Genomic DNA, 23,271 nt, shown 5'->3' on the forward strand with positions numbered 1-23,271 from the left:
TCGGCGCTGGATCTTCATTCAGCGCTTAGAAAGATGACACACAACCGGTTGTAGCCAAGCACGCACACCCAGATCCATATCGGATCAGATAATGGGGACGCTAACCCTGTTAGCCTATACGCCCAAACGCTAAACGGAGCGCCTGACGATGGACGGAACGCAAACGGTGCGTTTATTTAAACAAAATGATATCGTTTTGTTCGTCTTCTTCGCGAGGCCGAAGAAACGAGTTCAACGCAGAAAACCTTCCAGAAGCCTTATCTCCATCATTTCTCAACCTTATCTCTCCATTCTTTCACCAATGTGCACGTCTCTACCTCACCTTCATTACCCTTAAGGTTTGAATTCAAGAATTACCCTAGAACTAGGCTGATAAGGACAAAACAGAAACGAAGAGGAAGGATTTCAAAAGCCAAATTCAATATGAATTCGACTTCAATAACCGACCTAGCTTAGTATAAATACTCCCTAGGTGTTCTTCTTCCAATCCATCGAACATAATCAAAATATTACAATGACTGTCTTTTTAAAGAAATAGTTCCAGTGATATAGGCTTCGATCAAATGCTGGAGAAAACTTCCTACAGATCATTGGAGTGTTCTCCAATCACTAGTAAGCTTCCAGACCTACTATAATCAAAATTGGATTCAAAATTGGATTTTCCAAGTTCGATCGGGTTGATCTTATTTAGTGATCAATTTTGTACTTTCTATAGTTGAAATCAATCCTAGATGGTTTCTAATCTTTATGTCGAAAGAGATTTCATCAACTCAACCTCAATCAAAAAAACCCAAATTTGATTTAAAAATCTAGAAATTTTGAATTTCGTGTTCTATGGCTTTTAAACTTGACTTTTGATTCAAATAGTTGTCTAACATGTTTGTGAACGAACATGTTAGGATGATTTTCAAATCATATTACATACATCCCGATCATGTTTGATCAAATTACAAATTTTGAAATAAAAAGTTTGAATTTCAGTTGTAAAAGTTGTTGTAGAGCTTATTGATGTTCTTGTTTTGGTTGTATTCGACTATAAACCTCATTAGAAAGTTGTTGAAACAAGAGTTAGGCCATGAGATGACCTAAATTAAAAGTTCCCAAATCTTGCCCTATAAATTAGGTTGAGAAATCAATCGTCTTAGAGTTCGATTGGTCGATTATAGGATTATGGATTATGATCCCTACATCCATATGAGTTATTTGAAACTTATTGATCATGTTTTATGATTTGTATCAAAAGATACAAACCTGCAATTTCATACCAAATGAAGAATACTCGGTCCAATCCTCTTGGACCGAATCCTATAGGATCGTGGACCGAGAGTTCTCAGTCCGAACTGAGACCAAAGACTGAGAAAATTGACTTAGGACCGACACCTATGACTGATGTTCTTGAGTTAGGACTGAGCCCTAGGACCGTTGTTCTTGAGCAAGGACTGAGAAATTCGACCGAGGATTTTCACCTAGGACCGAGAATCCCAAGATTCATGACCAAGAAATCTAGATTCGAGACCTAGGACTGAACAATCCGAGTTTAGGACCGAGCTTCCCGAAACGCAAGGCCGAATGCTCCATTCCCTTAACCGAGTATCCCGAGCCCCGATCCAGACCACTCTTGGTCTAAACATAGCCCATCCGGTCCCAAACCGATAAAAATGGATCCAAACCTTAGGACTTTGGTCCTACGACCTATTTGGTTCCGTTTTTCAAAATTCAAAATTATTTTTGTAATTTTGGAACCACAATCCATTTTGAAATAATCCCAAAAGGTCAGAAAATGTTTTTTTAAATATTTTTGGGATATTTCCAAAACAAATACTTTGACTAAGACCCCGTTTGGAATTTATTTTTAAATTTTAATACTTTTCTGATATTTTTTAGGTCTTCTTCACTTTTGTTAACCGTAATCGTATGTACACACTTCTATATAATTGTGTACAATTATTTACGTAATTTAAACTTATCTTTGGTTAGGACCCCCAGACTACTAATTAAAGAAAATACATGTTATAAATATAACATTTGATAGTCAGATTTTTACTTTAAAAAATAAATTTGTTTTCAACTGGCGAGAAGGACATAGCGCAAAAGCCCTTTTTCGAGCGTAACCAAATAACGAACCCCTTATAGAAACTGTAGTATAAAGTATGTTTAATATTACAAACATCATGTTGCTTTTTTTTTTAAATTATATTTTCTTTTTTTGAGAAAACTAAAATTATCAAACTAATTTTCTTATTTAAATAATGACAAATAATCTGGACAACGGAGGGTTAACGAAAGCAAGGTCATTAATTTGACGTGTTGCTCATTTTATATTTTTTATTGCCCTTATTTTTTCCCGCCTATTCTTATTCGGGTACTTTGGCGATTTCAGTGATTTCTTCTTTCTTTTGCGTCTCTTTCTTTATCAGCTTAAAAGTTTAAAAATTGTAAGGTTTCAAGTTCCGAACATGATTTGAGTAACCCTAACATGGCACTAACCTTATGTCTCTATCGTCTCTTCATTTCTTTTACTTTTCAAGAGAATGAGATTATTGCAACTCAAAAAAGTCTATCGAAAACACTAAAAGGTAAGTTCTCGAACATGATCTTTTTTGAGTTAGGTTTATCATGAACATGGTCTGCTATTATTTTAGTTAGGTTTATCCCGAACATGGTGTGGTTTTAGTTAGATTTAGTATGAAAAATGAAAATTTTCAGTTCTGCTGAATTTAAATATAAAGAATATCCCGAACAAGGCCATGTTTGGGACATTTTTTATGTTCAAATAAAACTTGAATTTTCATCACTTTTGTATTTGTTAAGCGCAGTTCATTTATCTGTATTTTTTGTAGAGAATATAAAAAGAACCGTCGACCCTCGACAACAACTACAGCTGAAGATCAAGAGTGTGCAGCTCCCTGCCCAAAAAGACCAAAATTTAGTCACAACATACTTTGACTAGAATATCATCAATGGGCCTTTACAATATACTTCAACAATTGTCGTATAAACAAACAGAGGCCGTGAAGGTCATAGGCTTCAGAGGGCTTTTGTCACTTGGCCGTTCAAAATATTCGGACGAACTCTCTCGATACCTCGTCTGGTCATTCGACTATAGTAGGTGTGCGATCATCCTACGAAATGGCAAGGAAGTCAAAATAGATGAAGATGATATTGAATGAGTACTGGACAGCCTTAGAGGGGAGATTGAAATTGTAAAGTCAATTGAAAACGAGACAATGTACCTCGAATATGATGTTCAGTTGAGGGAGTGGATGAGACAAATATGAATAATTTCACCATTGGAAAACATCTATTCTAATTCTAGTTCCTTTAATTATAAAAGTGGTAACTAAAGAAAGATAAAGTAAAATTCTTAACTTAAATCCGAGGCAAAATTAGAATCCTCTAAAAAGTAACTAACTATCCATGCATGGCTTGCTTAAATTCTCACCGGCCGGACTCGACTTGCAGTTCAGTCCAGTAATCGTCCCTCCTGCCGATCGATCGAAATGAGATTTGATCAAGCAAAGAAAGGGTTATTACACTTAAAAGATTTATACGATCAATGGGATCTTCGCGGTTTCATCATCCTAAGTCTCTGTCTTCAAATCGTCCTAATCATCGCAGCTCCTCTCCGAAAACGAACCTCCAACAACTACATCAATGTCCCCATTTGGATCGCATATCTCCTAGCCGATTATATAGCCAATTACTCCGTCGGTCTAATCGCCAAAACTCAATCACAACGTCTCGAACCCACCACCACCACCACCGGACCTATCCAAAACCCAAATCTCCTCGCCTTTTGGGCACCCTTTCTCCTCCTCCACCTCGCCGGCCCAGACACCATCACCGCCTACGCTCTCCAAGACAACGAGCTCTGGCTACGTCACTTTTTCCAACTCATTTTCCAAACCGCCGCCGCCGGTTACGTTTTCGTTCTCACTTTAGCATCCGGTAATCTCCTCTGGCCTCCGACTCTCCTCATGTTCGTTACTGGATTCATCAAGTACACAGAACGCACACGGTCGCTTTACTTCGCTAGCGTTCGGCGATTTCGTGAATCTCTCCTCCATGATCCTAACCCAGGTCCTGATTTCGCGAAACTCATGGATGTTTACTTCACAATGAAACAAGCGAATCTCCCGAGTAAGATTGAAATGATTCTTGAGCCTCAGAAGGTGGCGGTGAACAAATTAGATATGATTGGAAATCAGAAACCAATGGAGGATCTCGAGATTATTCGAAAGGCATATGGGTTTTTCTTAACGTTCAGAGGTTTACTATCCGATCTCATATTCAGCTTCCGCGAGAGAAACCAGAGTCGAAGCTTCTTCCTCCTTAGAACACCCAGAGAAGCGTTCAAGATTGTGGAGGTAGAACTTAACTTGTTCTACGAAATTCTTTACACTAAAGTAGTTGTGATTCAACGCCCATCTGGATACGCCACTCGTTTAATATCATTCCTTGCAGCTCTATCTGCCCTCGTCTTATTCATCTTAGAACCCAAATCAAGTCAACATTTCCATCCATTTGATGTCGGATTAACATACTTACTTCTCGCCGGCACCATTGTTCTCGATGTATTGTCTTTCATCATGCTCATTTACTCCGATTGGACCGCAGTTGCAGTTACAAAAACCGACAGGCCTAATTTCATCATGAAATTGATTAGGAAACTTCTCCTTGTTAAAAGGAAGAGATGGCCGAATGATCTAATGGATTCTCCTACTTGGTTTAGTCGTTTTAAGGATGTCTTGTCATTTGGAAGGAGATGGTCGCAAGCCATTCCTCAGTATAATCTAATATACTATTGTTTAAACCAACGATCAATGATTGTAGCCAATTTAATCGGGTTCATTGGTATTACAAATCTCCTAGACAGGTTAAAATACGTGAGAACAAAGCGATTCAACAAGAGGTTGAGAGACTTCATATTTCATCAGCTGCAGGTGAAATCGAACATGGCCGTTGATCTTGAAACGTCGAAGGAAATATACTCGGGTAGAGGCGATTGGGCACTTCGGTTCGAGGGTTGTGGTCATCTTCTCAAGTATATTAACGGTGTTGATTATGACGAGAGCTTGATGTTGTTTTTGGCACAATTAGAATCCCACATCGGAAGATAATGGGAGTGAAAGAAGTTTCTTAGTATATAAAAGAAACTATATTCACAATTAGCATAAATCCCACATCGGAAGATGATGGGAGTTGGGGAAGTTTCTTAGTGTATAAAAGAAACTCTCCCCTCTTTGGTTTATTGCACCCAAATTTGTATCTCTTCTTCCTTATTAATTGATAGCCTTAGTGCTCGGAGACGTAGGCAACATTTTGGCCGAACTCCGTTATCAAATTCTGTTAGTGTTCATTCTTTTGTTTTCTTCTTTTGTGGTTCTGTCAGGGTTTTCCCCAACAAGTGGTATCAGAGCCGAAGGTTCGTCCTTGGCATGGTGGAGTCTTCAAAAGGGGCGTCAACTCCTTCGTCATCCTGGACGAGGACACCGATGTCGAATTTGAAGTTTGCGGTGGAGATCTTTGATGGAACTGGGCATTTCGGCATGTGGCAAGGTGAGGTTCTAGATTGTCTTTTTCAGCAGGGTCTAGAGGTTGCTATTGAGGTCGGAAAGCCAGATGGTATAGAAGAAAAAGAGTGGAGTATCATGAATCGGTTGGCGTGCGGAACAATTCGGTCGTGCCTGTCCAGAGAGCAGAAGTATGCTGTGAAGAATGAAACTTCTGCACAGAAGCTGTGGCAAGCATTGGAGGACAAGTTTCTGAAGAAGAGTGGTCAGAATAAGCTCCTTATGAAGAAGCGACTGTTCCGGTTTGAATACCAATCAGGTACTACGATGAATGAGCATATAACTAAGTTTAATCAGTTAGTAGCGGATTTGTTAAACCTTGACGTTAGGTTTGAGGATGAAGACTTGGCTTTGATGTTGCTATCGTCCCTTCCTGATGAATTTGAACACTTAGAACCAACGTTACTTCATGGGAAGGGAAATGTTTCTCTTGATGCTGTAAGTTCTGCTTTATATAGTCATGAATTAAGAAAGCAGGATAAAAGGAAAAACAAAGTAGATACAGCAGATGAAGCATTGATGGTCAGAGGCCGTCAGCAGAACAAATCAAAAGGGAAAGGAAGAAGATCTGAAAGTAGAGTTGCCAAAGATGAATGTGCTTTCTGTCGTGAGAAAGGACATTGGAAGATTAACTGCCCAAAGTTGAAGAAGAAAGAGAAAGATTCTGAAGATGCGAATGTTGCAGAAAACAAAGGTGATGCAGATTCAGAATACTCTTTATCGATGTCACACACAACATCACATCCTGATGCGTGGATATTGGACTCAGCCTGCACTTATCATATGACACCAGTTCGAAAGTGGTTCTTTGACTTTAAGGAGCTAGATGGTGGAGTTGTTTACATGGGAGATGCTAATACATGTAAAATAAAGGGGATAGGTTCAATCAAGCTGAGGAATGATGATGGATCCACCAGAATTATTAGAGATGTTCGGTACATACCAAATATGAAAAAGAATCTCATTTCTTTGGGGGCCTTGGAGTCGAAAGGCCTACATGTGAAATTGGAAAATGGAGTTCTTAAGGTAATATCTGGAGCGCTAGTGATGTTGAAAGCTATCAGGAAGAGTAATAATTTGTATTACTATCAAGGTAGTACAGTTAATGGGACATCATGTGTATCAACTTCCGGGAGCAGTAAGGAGTTAGAGGCAACAAGGCTATGGCATATGCGATTGGGGCATGCTGGTGAGAAATCTATGCAAACTCTTGTCAAGCAAGGATTGTTGAAAGGTACAAAAGTTTGTAAGTTAGATTTTTGTGAACATTGTATTCTGGGAAAACAAAGGCGAGTAAAATTTGGCACTGCTATGCATAATACCAAGGGTATTTTGGATTATGTGCACTCAGATGTCTGGGGACCTGCCAAGACTCCTTCTCTTGGAGGTAGACATTACTTTGTTACTTTTGTTGACGATTTTTCCAGAAGAGTTTGGGTGTTTACTATGAAGAACAAAGGTGAAGTGTTTGAGATTTTTCTTAAATGGAAAACTCAAGTTGAAGACGAGACAGGAAGAAAGATCAATGTTCTCCGGACTGATAACGGTGGAGAATACAAGAATGATCCATTCCATAAGTTATGCCAAGAGTGTGGCATAGTTCGACACTTCACAATTAGAAAAACACCACAGCAGAATGGAGTATCGGAACGTATGAGCAGGACATTGGTGGAGAAAGTTCGATGTATGTTGTCTAATGCTGGGTTAGACAGGAAATTTTGGGCAGAAGCTGTGTCATACGCTCAACATTTGGTAAATCGCCTACCATCATCTGCACTTGGTGGCAAGACTCCATTAGAGGTATGGTCTGGAAAACCTGCAACTGATTATGATTCTTTGCATATTTTTGGTTCTACTGCATATTATCATGTAGCTGAATCAAAGTTGGATCCACGAGGAAAGAAGGCTCTTTTTATGGGATTTACTACGGGAGTTAAAGAGTATCGCCTCTGGTGTTTGGATGCAAAGAAAACCATTATCAGTAGAGATGTTACTTTTGATGATTATTCAATGTTGAATAAGGTAACACCAGACAAAATTGATTGTATTCCGCAACAGGTGGAGTTTGAGCAGATAAAGATGAGCCCAACTAGAAGTGACTCTCCGACGACAGACGAAGAGTTAAATGAGGAAGAGGTTCTGACCCAAGAACCTTCAGAACAAAGTGAATCAATTGTTGTTAATAGGCCAAGACGAGTTATTCAAAAACCAGGTCGGTTTGTTGACATGGCGACCTATGCACTTCTAGTCGTAGATGATGTTTCATCCACTTTTTCAGATGTCAGTCGAAGTACTGAAAATGGAAAAAGGAGAGGTGTTATGGAAGATGAGATGCAATCTATTCAGAAGAATGAGACATGCAAGTTGAGACATCTACGAAAAGAGAAGAAGGTTATTGGTTGTAAATGGATCTTTGCTAAGAAAGAAGGATTTCCTGAAAAATTTGATGTTCGCTACAAAGAAAAATTGGTAGTTAAAGACTACGCTCAGAAGGAAGGAGGTGATTATAATGAGGTACTTTCTCATGTTGTTAAACACTCTTCCATTAGAATTTTGTTGGACTTGGTAGCGCAGATGAATTTGGAGCTAACTCAACCAGATGTGAAGACCGCAGACATACACGGTCATTTGAATGAGGAAATCTACATTTATCAACCAGATGGATTCAAAGTTGCTGATAAAGAAAATTGGGTTTGCAAGTTGAACAGATCATTGTACAGGTTGAAGCAATCGTCGAGACAATGGTACAAGCGACTTGATAAGTTTATGATTGAGCACAAGTACACAAGAAGCAGATTCAGTTCATGTGTGTATTTGCGCAAGTTGCAAGATGAGTCTTATATCTATTTACTCTTGTACGTTGATGATATGTTGATAGCATCAAAGAGCCAATATGAAGTTGACAAATTGAATGCTCAATTGGGTAAAGAGTTCGAGATGAAAGACATGGGGAAAACCAAATCTAATTGTTTAGATTTGGTAAACATCTTCCGCGTTTGAGTCGGCGCTGAAGAGCGCCAATTGGAAGCACTGAAGGACTATTTTTAATATTGAAGAATTAGTATTTGGATATTGTGCCAAGGTGGAGATTTGTTGTTTTTGGCACAATTAGAATCCCACATCGGAAGATAATGGGAGTGAAAGAAGTTTCTTAGTATATAAAAGAAACTATATTCACAATTAGCATAAATCCCACATCGGAAGATGATGGGAGTTGGGGAAGTTTCTTAGTGTATAAAAGAAACTCTCCCCTCTTTGGTTTATTGCACCCAAATTTGTATCTCTTCTTCCTTATTAATTGATAGCCTTAGTGCTCGGAGACGTAGGCAACATTTTGGCCGAACTCCGTTATCAAATTCTGTTAGTGTTCATTCTTTTGTTTTCTTCTTTTGTGGTTCTGTCAGGGTTTTCCCCAACACTTGATATCGTGGCATATAGCGACGGATCTATGTTACTACACCGATAAGGATGAAGACTTAGTTGAGAACGAGTCCTCACGTGAGATATGTAAGTATTTGTCTAATTATATGTTGTATCTTCTCATTATGCAACCTGCGATGCTATCTGGTTTGGCAAGTATAGGAGAAATAAGGTATAGAGATACTTGTGCGGAGGCATTGAAGTTCTTTAAAAGCAAGAAGTTATTGTCGAAGTTGGAGAAGGAGAAGAAGATTAAAGGAGATGAGAATATTAAGTCGGTTCCAAACCCTACTCATATAAAGGCGTGTCACAATATTCTTGGGGTGAATACGGAGGCTAAGCCGGTGACGGTGAAAGGGGATAGGAGCAAATCGGTGTTGTTCGATGCATGCATATTGGCGAAGGAATTGAAAGAGTTGGATGGAAGGCGGAAATGGGAGGTGATGAGCAAAGTGTGGGTTGAAATGTTGTGTTATGGTGCATGTAATTGTAGAGCATATACTCATGCTGCCCAATTGAGCAAAGGTGGGAACTTGATAACTTTGGTTTGGTTGTTGATGGTTCATCTTGGTTTGGGGAATCAGTTTCAAATAAGTGAAGGTCATGCTCGAGCTAAACTTATTGTTGGTAAATAGTTAAGTGTACTTCTTTTTTCATTGATTATGTTCTCCATTTGATTCTATTTAAAAAAAAAAGGTTAATATAGTTTGTTTTAAATGACTTTTTAAATTAGTCACATAAGTTTATTTGGTGTCATCAATGCTCTACTTGTGTTTCATAAGTACTAAGTAAAAAAATAAAAAGTGGATCCAATAAATATATATATAACTAGAAACGATATGCAACGAATAAAAAAAAAATAACAATATTTGAAATAACTAAATAAATATCATTCATCTAGTGGTTTTAGAGTCAAAAATATTGATCAAATTTATATGATTTAATTGACGGACTATTTCTTTCTCAATCGACAACATTGCTAACTCATTTAGTCTATCATGTAACATTGTTGGTCAAAAATAATTCTTAATTAACTTTAACTTAGAGAAATTTCTTTCCGTCGATACAACTGTTACTGGTATAGTTAATAAAATCTTATAGGTAATGTAAGTATTTGGGAATAAATCATTCAATTTTTCTAGACATTGTAGCATATCAATTGTTTTTTTTTCATTTGTTAAATAATACCTCACGACCAGCAACTAAGAATATAATTTCATTATTAATGTTTGAACGTCCATCGTGACTCAAAAATTGTTGAAGCTCCATACAAGACTTCATCAAGCTAGTTAAAGGCTCACGTTTTAACTTCTCCAAATTCAATAAAAACTCAAATATTTCTTGATATGTTTAAATTGATCAAACCGAACTTGAAACGAAGATCGAGTTTGATCAATTATAAACAAAAATTATTCAACTCTAAAAGACTCTTCACCATATTGTGTCGCATCATCATTGTCACTTTCATCAAATTGTTTTTTTCTTCGTATGATGCGCTTTTCTCAAAATTTAGGTTCAATCCCCATTTCACTTGTCGTTTGTATAGTTTCATTCATGGCACTAGCAAATCACTCTTCTCTATCTATACTCAACAAGAAATTGATCAAATCCTTATAAGAGGTTGATTGCAATATCAATATCTATATCTTCAAATTGGATAAACTTACTCACAGCATTTATTGCGTGTAAAAGTTATACCATATTATCATTCCAAGCAAGAACTCAAAACTCTTAATATCATATAATGTTAAGGTCTTAATATCACTTTTTATTTTAGAATCTTCAGCAACTTCCGCCAAGTCAAATAAAGCATATCTTATATGTACAATTTTGCTCTTTTATAGCTTTTACACTCTCAACATGACTTTTCTAGTGAGTATGTGTCAATGGCTTAACAGTCAAACTATGCACCTTATCTTTAAAAAAAATTATATCTTTGTAGATGAAGAGAACAATATATAGATGTCTTGCACCACTCCAAAGAAGGACTTGGCATTATGACATCATTTCACTGTATCAACTAATGCCAAATTAAGACTATGACAACCACACGATATGTAAAAAGCTCTAAAATTTATTTCAAGCATACATTCTTCTTCTTATTAATTATGAAATTCATGTTTGATTAGGGCCTAATGAAAAAATTGAGGAAAACATATTATCGAGGAAAATGAAGTCCTTCAAACACATCGCTAAGCCAAGAAAATCTTTACCAAAATCTCATACGGTAAGTAAGAAACGAAGTTATAATATTTTATTCTCTTTTATTTCTCTTTGTTTGGATTCTTTTGGGGGCGACAGTTTTAGAATAAGAGATTTTCCCTATATAATAATTTCTTACTGAAAACAATTGAAGACACTAAAAGGTGAGATCTTTACTAAAATGGTTTGCATATACAATTTAACACACACAACAAACAATCATATGGATATTTAAGTGACATCACAATTCAATTGCTCCTTACATAATTGTACATTGTCCTCACAGACATATCTAATTGCGATAAACTTCGATCCCTAAATTCTCCCATCTTTCTCTAAATTCTTCCTTTCGTTTTAAGGACCGAATGTTATCGCATCTGTGAGGACAATGCAACATGTAAGGAGCAATTTAATTGTGATGTGCGGTTAAGAGATTGAACAAAGGAAATGCAGAGAGAGACGAGGGTTTACCTTTGCGGATGCTGAAAGATTGAAGAATAGTCGGCAGCGACAGACGTACATAGATAAAGAAGGGAGAAGATGAAGGAAGAATGAATAAAGAGGAGTTGGGACTGTGTTGAAATAAGAAGATTTATGATTTTTTATTGAATAATATTTAATGATTTTAACATATATTAAAAAAAATAAGTGGCCAAGTGTATTTGTTTATTTATAAATATAAATGTCACGTAATTAATTTTTTGACGGACAAGAGGCCTTATTTTGTATAAATTGACAATGCAAAACCCTAATTTGTAAGGTTTAAATAAGAGGTCCGAAATTACAATTGAAACCCAATAAGAAACCTTAATTTATAATTCTGACAATTGTTTAAACCAGTGCTCGAAGCTTTTACAATATTTAATTGACTTCTTCGGTATTACAAACCTTCTCGGTGGGTAAATACGTAAAAATTAAGAACAAAACATTTCAACCAAATGTTGAGGGACTTCATATTTCATAAGTTGCAGATGAAGTCCGGCTTGGCCGATGATCTTGAAACCTCAAAGGAGATATACTCGGGTAGAGGTGATTGGATACTACAGTTCGAGGGTTTAGGTCGTCTTCTCAAGTATATCAGCAATGTTGACTATGATGAGAGTTTGATAACTTGGCATATAAATCGCGTAAGATACATGTTGTATCTTCTGATTATGCCGCCTGAGATGCTCTCTAGTGTGGCAGGTATCGGGCAAATAAGGTATAGAGATACTTGTGCGGAGACTTTGAAGTTCTTTAAAAGCAATAAGTTATTGTTGGAGAAGAAGGAGATGAGAATAAATTGGCGCCAAATCCGATTCATATAAAGGCTTGTCACAATATTCTTGGGGGTGAATATGGAGACTAAGCCTGTGACAGTGAAAGGGGATAGGAGCAAATCAGTATTGTTCAATGCATGCATATTGGAGAAGGAATTGAAGGAGTTGGAATGAGGACACAAATGGGAGGTGATGAGCAAAGTGTGGGTTGAAATGTTGTGTTATGGTGCATGTAATTGCAGATCGTATACGAATGCAGCCCAATTGAGCAAAGGCGGGCAATTGATAACACTGGTTTGGTTGTTGAGGGTTCATCTGGGTTTGGGGAAACAGATTCAGATAAGTGAAGGTCATGCCCGAGCTAAGCTTATTGTGTGCAAATAGTAAGTTCAGTTAAGTGTGCTTTTCCGATTGGTTCGAATTGGATTAACTTATCGATACACACTAAAATCTGTAATTAAATGAAGTCACATCTGATCCAGAATCACTCTCGTTTTGATTAGAGTGATGTTGCCGAATTTATTTTCATTTTATTTGTTAATGTTTTAGCTGAATTGGGATGCATAGCATTTGTAAAAATAGTGAAGTCAATATAATTATACACAATGATTGAAATAGTTGATACCCATCCAAGATGATGACTAGTGATTCCAGACTTTCGGAAAGTTGATAAAAGTGATTGTCTGATTCCTTTGAAAACACAATCGTTTTGCATCCCAGATTGAAAGATAGTGGCTGCAATGAATATAACTTGTCCTAGTCTATAGTTAGAGATGGAGCCATGTAGGGGCTGTCGGGGGCTTAAGCCACCTCAACCAAAAAATTTTAAAAAATTATGTATATATATATATATATTGCCCTTATATATATTATGTAGGGAGTTAGATAAATGAGAGCTTAAACCAAATCAAGCTACTAGGACCAAAGCAAATCATTTTCACATAACTGCTAATACATAACACTCCCTACAATTCTATCAAGGGTTTTAGTGGGATCAAGTCCGGTCCAAAAAGAAAAGTATTATCTCAATCTTTTAAAATAATAATATGCATGTTAAATTAGTTCACCTACCTGGTTTAGATGCTTCAAGGATGTCTTGTTTTATCGAAGAAGATGGTCTCAAACCCGTCCCTCAGTATAACCTGATATACTATTGCTTAAACCCGCGATTCAACAAGAAGATGAGGAAATTCATATTTAATCAGTTGCAGATGAAGATTGTCATGGCAGGTGATTGTACTAAGGTTTGAGGGTTGTGGTCATCTTCTCCAGCATATCAGAATCTCTGTTACTGCACTGATGATAGGGATGAAGACAAAGACAAACACGGGATGAATCTTAGCATGAGATATGCAAGTATTAGTAAGAAATGAAGAGGAATGAAAAATGTAAGAAAATGATGTGATGAACGAGCTAATAACACTAGCAGGCTAGTTTAATATCATTCTAACAAGAAGCCAATGTAGAATCTTGATTCTTGAGATACTCCACAAGATTGTTTATAAAATTCTTTACACCAATTTTACTTAGAGCCTAAAATAAAGTAAACAATATTACCATCCATTTAATGTCGGTTGGACAAACATTTTTCAATGACATTTTTTTCACTACTTACTCATACATAGAAATACTCGGGAAATTTGATCGAACCAGTTGTGTAGTAACTATGAAATCCAAGAAAAATAATACCATTTACTGCCTCATTGGCAGCTTCGACATGGCAGATTGAAACCTGCTATCCTCTGCCATTATTTTGTGGTTGTCGTAGAAATCTAGTATTTCCATTGCAATATTCTTTACCTGCAGCAACTTGTATATCTCAGATTCTCTATCAAAATTCGAAAAATTGTCTCAAATAAAAACTTACCACATTCATGTCAACTCGAAGCTCTTCAAACCAGGCAGTGTTCTCTTTATCTTTTAGAACACTTGCTACATATATACACGCCAAAGCAATCAAGTGCGGGGGATGGCCTAGGATTAAATCCATCTTGTATGTGTCGTTAACAAGACCCCTACATTTTTTTTTTCATCACGTTTTATGGTTTAAAAAAAACTACCCTTCTTATATTTGTCAAAAATCACAACGAATGGCTAAGTCTTACCAGCACATCTGAGTAGCATCACTCAATCCAGCATCTTGAAGCAATCTATAAGCAAAATCATGTTTCAAAAATCAACATTCAGAAAATCAAGCTAGTATAACACTGAAAATGAAACCACTTACTGAGTTAATGGACGATAAGGATGGAATACAACTAAGTAATAGTTCAGTGCTTCCAGTATCTTCATTTCCGTTTCAAGTATATCCTTTATTTCAAATCTGTATTTCTCATCTGAATCTGTAATCAGCAATGCATTTCAACAACATATAGAGACGATTATCAATCCAGATTGATCATATGGAAAATACTTACACATTTTCTTGATATAAAACACAAGAAGCCTAGCTTGTACTGTGCTTTCTTCTGCTTTCGCAGCCAAGTACAAACAAGTAGGAGCCACGAGACGTGGATCAAATTCTGTCATACTTTTCCTGAAAACAAAGCAAACAGATTGAAGATTACCACCAACAAGCTATGTCCATTGTTAATTGTTGCCCTAAATTGCAAGCTCATACGAAAACAAGATTTAACAATCTATAGAATTAGGGAGTTGTACCTTGTATAAACACGTCTCATGTATGTGATAGCCGTTGCAATAACCCTGAAAATTGACCATTATAACAGACATTCTTAGAATAAGAGCCATTGTACAAGGCCAAACCCTAGAAATGCAGCAAATTACATCAAGAACAAATAAAAGGGAAACTGACCTTTGCCTCACCTTCACGTTTTGGGCCAATCTGGAAATATCTAAGGAGAGAAAAAAAGGATAACAATATAGTTATCATGCATGATTTAACAATGTGAAAGAATAGAAATTCAGTCAAAATGTATTGAGAAGCTAAGGCAACTCAATGAAAAGCTATTTCCTGATGATTATTGCATCAAATCAGACAAAATTCCTTAGAACAATTGAAATACACATACAGATAGAGAGATGGAAAATATACAATATGACATGTGCATCTTGACAAGCTTGAAATCCTCAAGCGTGATGCCTCTCTCCCTATCTAATGGGTGAACAACATCCAGTTCTTCTGGGTCTAGAAGTTCTTTGCTGTAATCAACGAAACTTAGATCAGCATGATGATGAATAATGATCGGAAAAGAGAAACCCTAGTATCAATAGGTAGAAATAACTTACTAGTGTGATGAAGTCCAAAAATTGGCTGCCATTTTCTTCGATTCAGATTCTCTCTCTACAGCTGAAGATCGCAATTTGCGAAAAACCAGAATCAAGTGTTTCCTGCCATGTATTTAGACGGCCGTGAGACACTAAGAAAGAAGATCATTTAGCCTCTATAACTTCTATATAAGTATCTTATAACCCCATATACTTTATAAACTGTCAAAGTAATCCAAATGTTAATTAAATAAAAAAATATTTAAAATCGACCAACTCCTTTAAATAATTATTTCATTGGATCCACTTGTTTTTTTTTATTAAAGGCACAAGAGAGAATTAATTTTGATGGTCAAAATGTTATCAATTCAAACAAATTATCATCAATATTATTTACACACTAGAGTAGCGAAAACAATTCTCGGGTTCAATTCTCAATAAAAATAAAGTATCGTGTTCTTTACGCAGAATGTCATATTTATATATATAATGATGTTTAATTTTTAAAGTGTTCGGATTGCCGGTCGAGAGTTGTGGTTAATTTGGATATATGTGAGAGTAAATGGATTGTGGGTCGGATTGTGGGTTGACCTGTACATAAACTTAAAATGATTAAAAATAAAATTAAAAATGCTATAGGGATGATTTGAACTGCAACCTAACAAAACAAGTACAACATTTTAATAATTAGGCTAATAACACTTTATATTTTAATTTCAACCCAAAATTTGATAAACGCGTCACAATTTAATAATATAAGTTCAACTTTTTAACTAACTAATCTATATATATAATGATTCTTAATTTTTAAAATATTCGGGTCGAGAGTTGTGGTTAATTTGGATATATGTGAAAATAATGGATATTTGGGTCGGATTGTAAGTTGACCCGCCCATAAAAATTTTACCGTAATATTTTTTTATATTATTACTTGTGCATTTACTTGTGCATGCACGGGATACATACTAGTTTGAATTAATACTGAATATCATGATGCAATGAAAATAATTTTTTCTTAACAAAAATATATATATATATATATATCAAAGTGCTATAAATTAAATTGTTATTTTGGTGAAGAAAAAAATATCTTTGCCAAATAACCCTAAATCACATTATTGCAAAACATGCTATAAATGGTCCACTAGATTTTTTTTTGAGAGATTAAATGTTTTAATTATAATGAGTATTATTTAAAAAATAATATCAACATTATTATAAAAACAATTGAATTAAAAAATATTTTAAAATTAAATCTAATATATTTTAAATAAATAAAAAAAAACTAAAGTTTTAAACAAATTCAAATTATTAAATAGTATTTCTAGCAGATAATCTTTATATATAAGTTTATTATAAAAATAATTTAATTTTTTGAAATTATAAATAAAAGGTGGACACACTATCCCACTTCCAATATTTATATATTATAATATAAACCCTTACTAAAACAAAATTATTTAAATTATATCAATATAAAAAAACCAAAAGTTTGTAAAATAGATCTAGAATATTCATCATCGATTGATTAAACATTCAAGATCCAAACCAAAGAGCATTGATAAATCATATGAATAAAAAAAAAACAAGAACAGGATTTGAACAATGAAACCTAGTATAATCTTTGTAAACATATATATTCTGCTCAAAGGATTAATCAAACACCATATCTGATGCTACAGAGACTAATACTAATTTTAACCATCATCGATCAAAACCATAAGAAGAAGATCCAAATGTAACAAAGAACACAAACCAGAGGATAGATTAAGCATTCACAGAACGCTTTTCAAACATTAAAAAAACAGAAAACGAAAATTCGCAAATAACCCACTAAAATAACATAATTAGAACCTCCAAATCTCTCTAGTAACGAGAACCGCCACCACCGCCATATCCTCCACCGCCATTACCACCATACCCACCACCGCCTCCACCACGGCCACCACCACCGCCATAGCTACCACCACCACGGCCTCCACCGCCATAGCTACCACCGCCACCTCCATAGCTTCCACCGCCACCACCATAACCTCCACCACCACGTCCACCGCCATAACCTCCACCGCCACGGCCGCCACCGTAACCACCGCCGCCGCCACCGCCTCCACTTCCACGAGACTGAGCCTCGTTGACGGTGATGTTACGGCCGTCAAGAGCTTGACCGTTCATACCTTCGATGGCGTCCCTTAAAGATTGTTCATCTTTGAAAGTTACGAAACCGAAACCTCTAGATCTACCGGTTTCACGATCGTTTATGATCTTTGATTCGATGACTTCACCGAACTGAGCGAAAGCCTTGTCTAGGCCAGCTTCGTCAGTGGTCCATGCTAGACCACCTACGAAACATCTGAATTCGCCGTCGGAAGCCATTGAAATTTTCTAGAGAGAGAGTGATAGATGCGAATGAAGAGGATTAACCCTAGTCGCCCTCTACCTCCTTTTATTCTGCATCCAAATTTTAACCTACTTTCCTAGTTGGGCTTTATCTCATGGGCCTTCATTCATATTGGGCCTCTTCGTCAGGCCCAAACCTAGTTCCAGATTCTCATGATCAATTTTAAATCTTTCGATATTTCCAATGTCATGAAATCAATATTATATATGAATGTAAATGAAATAAAATAAATATATAAATTAATTTGGTTACTTTGTTAAAATTGCTTTTTATGTTTAGCTTTTTTCTTTCTTTTAGTTTTACAATTACTTGAAACAGCTTTATCTTTGTTTTATAAAAATTTACAAATTCTTAAAATCATGTATAGATTAAAATATTTCTAAGAAGAGTTCAGGACAAAAAATTATGTAAATAAAGAAAATTCATAATGGAGTTTTTTGTATACCTAAATGATAATCCTATACATATAAATTAGAATGACTTATAAAAAATGAATGGGAAAAAATAATATATAGTGATAGAATTGAATTGGGTTGTGGTTTTAAAAAGTTATCAAACTAATTTATTATTATTTTTTAAATAGAAAATAAATTGTTTTTTTAGGATTTGGCTTCTATAGCCCAAGATTTAGATCTGTTTCTGACCAAACCAAAAGCATATGATTTTTCTATATAGAGTAGGACAGTGATATAACCTATGCAATAATATATGGTCACCCTTGTATAGGGGCTGCTTAAATAAATATATTTCTTTTAATGTTTGAACTAACTTTATATAATATTAAACTTATAAACAAGATACTTAACTAATTTTTATTTTTTTAAAAACATATTTAAGAAAAACAAAACTTTTATAACTTTGAAAGCTTTCCAAATCTTATGGTCGAAATTATGGGTGATAGTTTGACGGATTAATCTGAAATCCAATCTGATTTGAATCTAGAATACTAATTTGAATTAGTTTTTTTTATTGGATTGAGTTCGGGTTAAATTATTTAAATAAAAATGTATTTTCAATTTATTTTTCTAGATTTTATTTCACTTCAATAAATATTTTATTTAAACTTTTTGCATTAAGCAATCAGATTTATTTGTTTATTTTTTAATAAAATAAATAAAATACTATTATAAATAAACAAAATTAATTATAACAAGATATATTATTAGTAATTTAACAATAATTATTTTTTATAATTAAGTTATTTATTAAAAAAATGAATTTAACATTAATTATTAAAATAAATTATTAATTAATTAGATAAAAGAAAATGTTAAATTTTATTGTTTTACCAATCTAATCCAAATCTAATTGTATTAAAGAATATAATGAGTAAGATTACAATCAGATAAATATAATTTGAATTTAATATAAATTAAAAAAAAATATAATTTAACTATTTTCTCACCCTAGTCAAAATTGTAAATAAATCTACCCCATAAAACTTCTTCACCAAAAATAAGCAATTGCAGTTCACTTGGGAAGTAATGACAAAACATATCAGTATTTATACAAGAAATTTTTATATACATAGGTACAAACAATTTTGATAGTTTTGAATTTTATTTTAAATAAAAATATATCAGTACAAATGTTACTCCACATAAGCACAAGGCTAAGCGTTTTAGTTAGGTCGGTTTTTTTCATCGAAAAATTCATCCCAACCATTAGTGTCGTTTTTCAAAAAATTTCTTCGTCGGTCGGTTATAAGATCGATTCGGTTGGTTTATCGGTTTAATTTATTTTTTAAAAAAATAATAAAATATATATAATATGATAAATTTTTTAAAAAATAACATGGGTATATATAATATCTAATAAACTAGAAAATAAAAATTATTTAAAAAACATTCTTGTAAATAAAATACTAATTTTATCATTAGTTTTTCGTATTGTAACTCAAATTTTCAACTTAAATTGTTAAGAGTATGAATGAAAATAGGTCCAATAGATAGAGGACGGGTTCTGGTAAATCCAAATTGGGGATGGGAGTTGAGAATGTAAATGAACCCGTTGGATTTGGAATCATGAATGGATAATTGTCTAAACCCTGTCCGCAAAACTTATATAATTACCAAATGGACTATAATTGACTAAGTTTGTAAGTCTATACTCTTTACAATTTATATTTATATTTTGAGAATCTAAATGTAATTCAATGTAATCTTGATTTAAAGAGTATTGGCCAAACTATAAGTTGGGTTTGTGTACTCATGAATACTGAACGAGGACTAATCAATATTACCTTAGTTAGGTTTCAGTTTTTTTTTATATTATTATTCGTCAAATTTGACCTATTACCATGTTGGGTTAAAATCAGTCGGGATCCTAGGATGATTTAATATAGAGTAGAAATTCTTTAAATTAATAATGTTTGGATCAGAGAAATTTATTAATTTAAAAAATTATTAATTTATCAATTAATTATTAATTTATCGATTAATTATTAATTTATCGATAAATTAATAATTATTAATTAAAGAAATTTTAACCGATACAACGTATAATTTATATATATCTTTATAAAATAAATAATTATACATACCAAACAAAAAGGCAAATTAGTCTAGGTCTCAAATTACGTTCCGATCAGGAACGGATGGGCTGTAGTTTAATGTAATAAATTATATATATATATATATATATATATATATATATATATATATATATATTAAAAATATTATAATGTTTAAATAAGTTGAGGAAGAAAATCATCATCAATTTTATTGCGATATTTCGTCTTCACCTCTTTCATTGTTGAAAATGTTCGCTTAGTAGGAGTGGTAAAAAAAGACAATGTTAAAACAAGAGTAATCAATTTACTCAACATAACACAATTTTTTATCACTCACTATCGGTCAATTGTTGATACAACTCAATATGGGTAGAAACTCACATCAAATATATAATGTACCAATTCATACTCAAAGTTAGTAATGTTTTTGATTTGTAAAATCTTCAAAATAAATTTCATCGCAAGTTTGCAAATATCATCACTATTACGTGAGTCGATGATTTTTTTGGGCCTAAACATTTACTATGAGGTGAATTTTGGATTGTAGAGACCGTAGGTGTAGGTGGAGAATTTTTGCTAGTTCGATGATGTATCTTCTTAAAGAATGAAGATATCATTTTTTTAAGAGCATATTGATGTTCCATTTTTTTATATACATAATTTTAAAGATTTAGTATTTTATCGAACAATTGAATATATGGTTGAAAAAAAAACATAAAAAAATAAAACCCCCAAAAAAACTCAAGTAAACATTTAATTAAAAAGTTAGAGTACAATAATAAAAAAAAGTGAAAAAAAAATAATTAAATAATTCAAAATTCTTTGTTATTAAACCTACATAAAATCAATATAAATATTATATACATAATAAATTAACGATTATACCAAGAACATTAAAATTATGAAGATAATTAAAATAATACAATTAAAAAGAAAGTTATTTTATCTATTTTAGAATTAGAATAATAAATATAAAATTTTTGATGGAATAATTAAATAATAGAAAATTAGTAGAATAAAATCTAAGATATTGTAAAATTAGGAAAAAATTAATATATATGAAAAGATTAAGTATATATTGTTAATATATATGGAAATGTTATATATATATATATATATATTTTTTTTATATATATTTTTCAATTTTAAAAAATTAAAAATTAAATAAGATTTTTTTTTCAAGAATAGGCTTAAGCCCATCTCAACTCTATGCTAAATTCTTACCTAGTTGCAGCTTGGACTCTAAACTTAGCACTATTCATAACTTTTGAAATACTAAATGTCTTTTGAAGTACTATTCTAAATGTAAATAATATGAACAAATGTGAATAAATTATTAAGCAAGTTTGTAAATTACGTGAACTCTAAGAAACCAAACAACTATTAAATCATATTTTAATATAGTGTAATATATATGCTTTTAATTTTTATGAATTATTAATTTATGATTTTTTTGGGATCGAAAATCATAAAGCGATCTCCCCAAAAAATATTATCTTATTATTTTATCGAGTATTTTAATTTTTTACATTAGTCTAATTCGAGATTAGACAAACTTATTATTTTAGAGAATTTATTAATTCATGGATTATTAATTTAAAAAGTTTATATATATATATATATATATATATATATATATATATATATATATATATATATATATATATATATATATATATAAAAGTTCTGCTGCCCAAAACCAAAAATCTTTTAATTCACAATAAATTAGATTAAAAGAATAACTTAATATATTTTTAATCTGAATGTCTTAAATTAAATTATCATACATATGAGTTAAGTTAGCCTCTACATAAAAAAAATAAAAAATAGTGCAGACTGAGTTTTGGGCCTAAAACAATTGATCAATTTTAACAGCTACAAATAATAATAAAAAAACGTTTAGGTGAAGTTAGAATTCATGATTAAATAAAAAAAATTATTTACATCTCTAACCACTAGGCTAGATCTATTCATGTTTAAAAAAATATTAAAAATATCTTCTTCATTTTAATAAATGAGCTTTTAATAAATGAGCTACCATTGGGATTGGGAGTAAGTTGTCATAGCCCCGAATACTTGTTGGGCTTACCCAAAATATATATATATATTAATTTTTTTATATCTCATAGTTGAATTCACTCCTTACCTAATAAACGGGTATGAACCTAATATATTAAGGTGAACTTTTATTATATGGTTCTGTGGTGACGGATAGTTAACTATGGACAAATTTGATATGTTAAAAAAATTTCTTTTAACATATTAAAGAAGATAGTTAACTAATTTATCTAAATAATTTTTATTAATTTTAACATAAAAATATTATAACTCAAAGAAATAACAACCAAATTCTAGTTATTATTTTCCTTCATATTTTTAGTCTAACTAGAATGAATTTAGTGCAAAATAAGAATATATATAAAATATTATTTATCTTTAAATATTTTATATAAAATTAATATTATTTAAAATCTAACTAATTTAAAATTTGATTTAGTTTATAAAATTTAAGTTTAACTTAAACTTAATATTAACATATATTTTTATTTTCCTTTTACCCACTTAACCCTCAATTGACCATAATATTGTAACTCACACTTTTTCATATGCACTTTGGAAAACCACCCATCAATCTTAGTCGACCTCAATTGATGACACACCTTATATCCCTTATATATC

At 33.0% G+C, this 23,271-nt stretch overlaps 3 protein-coding genes across 5 annotated transcripts; 1 reads left to right on the forward strand and 2 right to left on the reverse strand.

Moving 5' to 3' along the window:
- Positions 1–3,490: 3,490 nt before the first annotated feature.
- On the forward strand, positions 3,491–9,666 carry LOC124912188. The gene is made up of 2 exons (XM_047452752.1): positions 3,491–5,080; positions 8,998–9,666. Exons 1-2 carry the CDS (start codon positions 3,501–3,503, stop codon positions 9,626–9,628), a joined length of 2,211 nt encoding a protein of 736 aa, XP_047308708.1. The 5' UTR covers positions 3,491–3,500; the 3' UTR covers positions 9,629–9,666.
- A 3,675-nt stretch (positions 9,667–13,341) lies between these two features.
- On the reverse strand, positions 13,342–15,828 carry LOC124911810 (cyclin-C1-1-like). 3 transcript variants are annotated; one of them, XM_047452332.1, is made up of 10 exons: positions 15,704–15,828; positions 15,510–15,616; positions 15,270–15,309; positions 15,116–15,160; positions 14,872–14,990; positions 14,682–14,796; positions 14,560–14,604; positions 14,322–14,469; positions 14,144–14,254; positions 13,342–13,745 (listed from the first exon to the last, which is right to left on the reverse strand). In XM_047452332.1, exons 1-9 carry the CDS (start codon positions 15,733–15,735, stop codon positions 14,147–14,149), a joined length of 759 nt encoding a protein of 252 aa, XP_047308288.1. In that variant the 5' UTR covers positions 15,736–15,828; the 3' UTR covers positions 13,342–13,745; positions 14,144–14,146. The 3 variants fall into 3 exon arrangements, with proteins under 3 accessions (XP_047308288.1, XP_047308287.1, XP_047308286.1); XM_047452331.1 differs by having other exon boundaries at positions 13,342–13,750; XM_047452330.1 differs by lacking the exon at positions 13,342–13,745 and having other exon boundaries at positions 13,989–14,254.
- Positions 15,829–17,295: 1,467 nt separating this feature from the next.
- On the reverse strand, positions 17,296–18,110 carry LOC124912551 (glycine-rich RNA-binding protein GRP2A-like). Its single transcript, XM_047453188.1, has one exon. It carries the CDS (start codon positions 18,053–18,055, stop codon positions 17,549–17,551), a length of 507 nt encoding a protein of 168 aa, XP_047309144.1. The 5' UTR covers positions 18,056–18,110; the 3' UTR covers positions 17,296–17,548.
- Positions 18,111–23,271: the final 5,161 nt, after the last annotated feature.

This window comes from Impatiens glandulifera, chromosome 8 (genome assembly GCF_907164915.1).
Source record: "Impatiens glandulifera chromosome 8, dImpGla2.1, whole genome shotgun sequence".
Taxonomy (NCBI): domain Eukaryota; kingdom Viridiplantae; phylum Streptophyta; class Magnoliopsida; order Ericales; family Balsaminaceae; genus Impatiens; species Impatiens glandulifera.

Coding starts and splice junctions, on each gene's coding strand:
- LOC124912188 (XM_047452752.1), top strand. CDS start 3,501: ATGAGATTTGATCAAGCAAAGAAAGGGTTATTACACTTAAAAGATTTA. Junction 5,081..8,997: donor GATTATGACGAGAGCTTGAT/GTTGTTTTTGGC, acceptor CCAACACTTGAT/ATCGTGGCATATAGCGACGG.
- LOC124911810 (XM_047452332.1), bottom strand. CDS start 15,735: ATGGCAGCCAATTTTTGGACTTCATCACACTA. Junction 15,161..15,269: donor AACGTGAAGGTGAGGCAAAG/GTCAGTTTCCCT, acceptor GTCAATTTTCAG/GGTTATTGCAACGGCTATCA. Junction 14,605..14,681: donor CCTTATCGTCCATTAACTCA/GTAAGTGGTTTC, acceptor TTTTGCTTATAG/ATTGCTTCAAGATGCTGGAT.
- LOC124912551 (XM_047453188.1), bottom strand. CDS start 18,055: ATGGCTTCCGACGGCGAATTCAGATGTTTCGTAGGTGGTCTAGCATGG.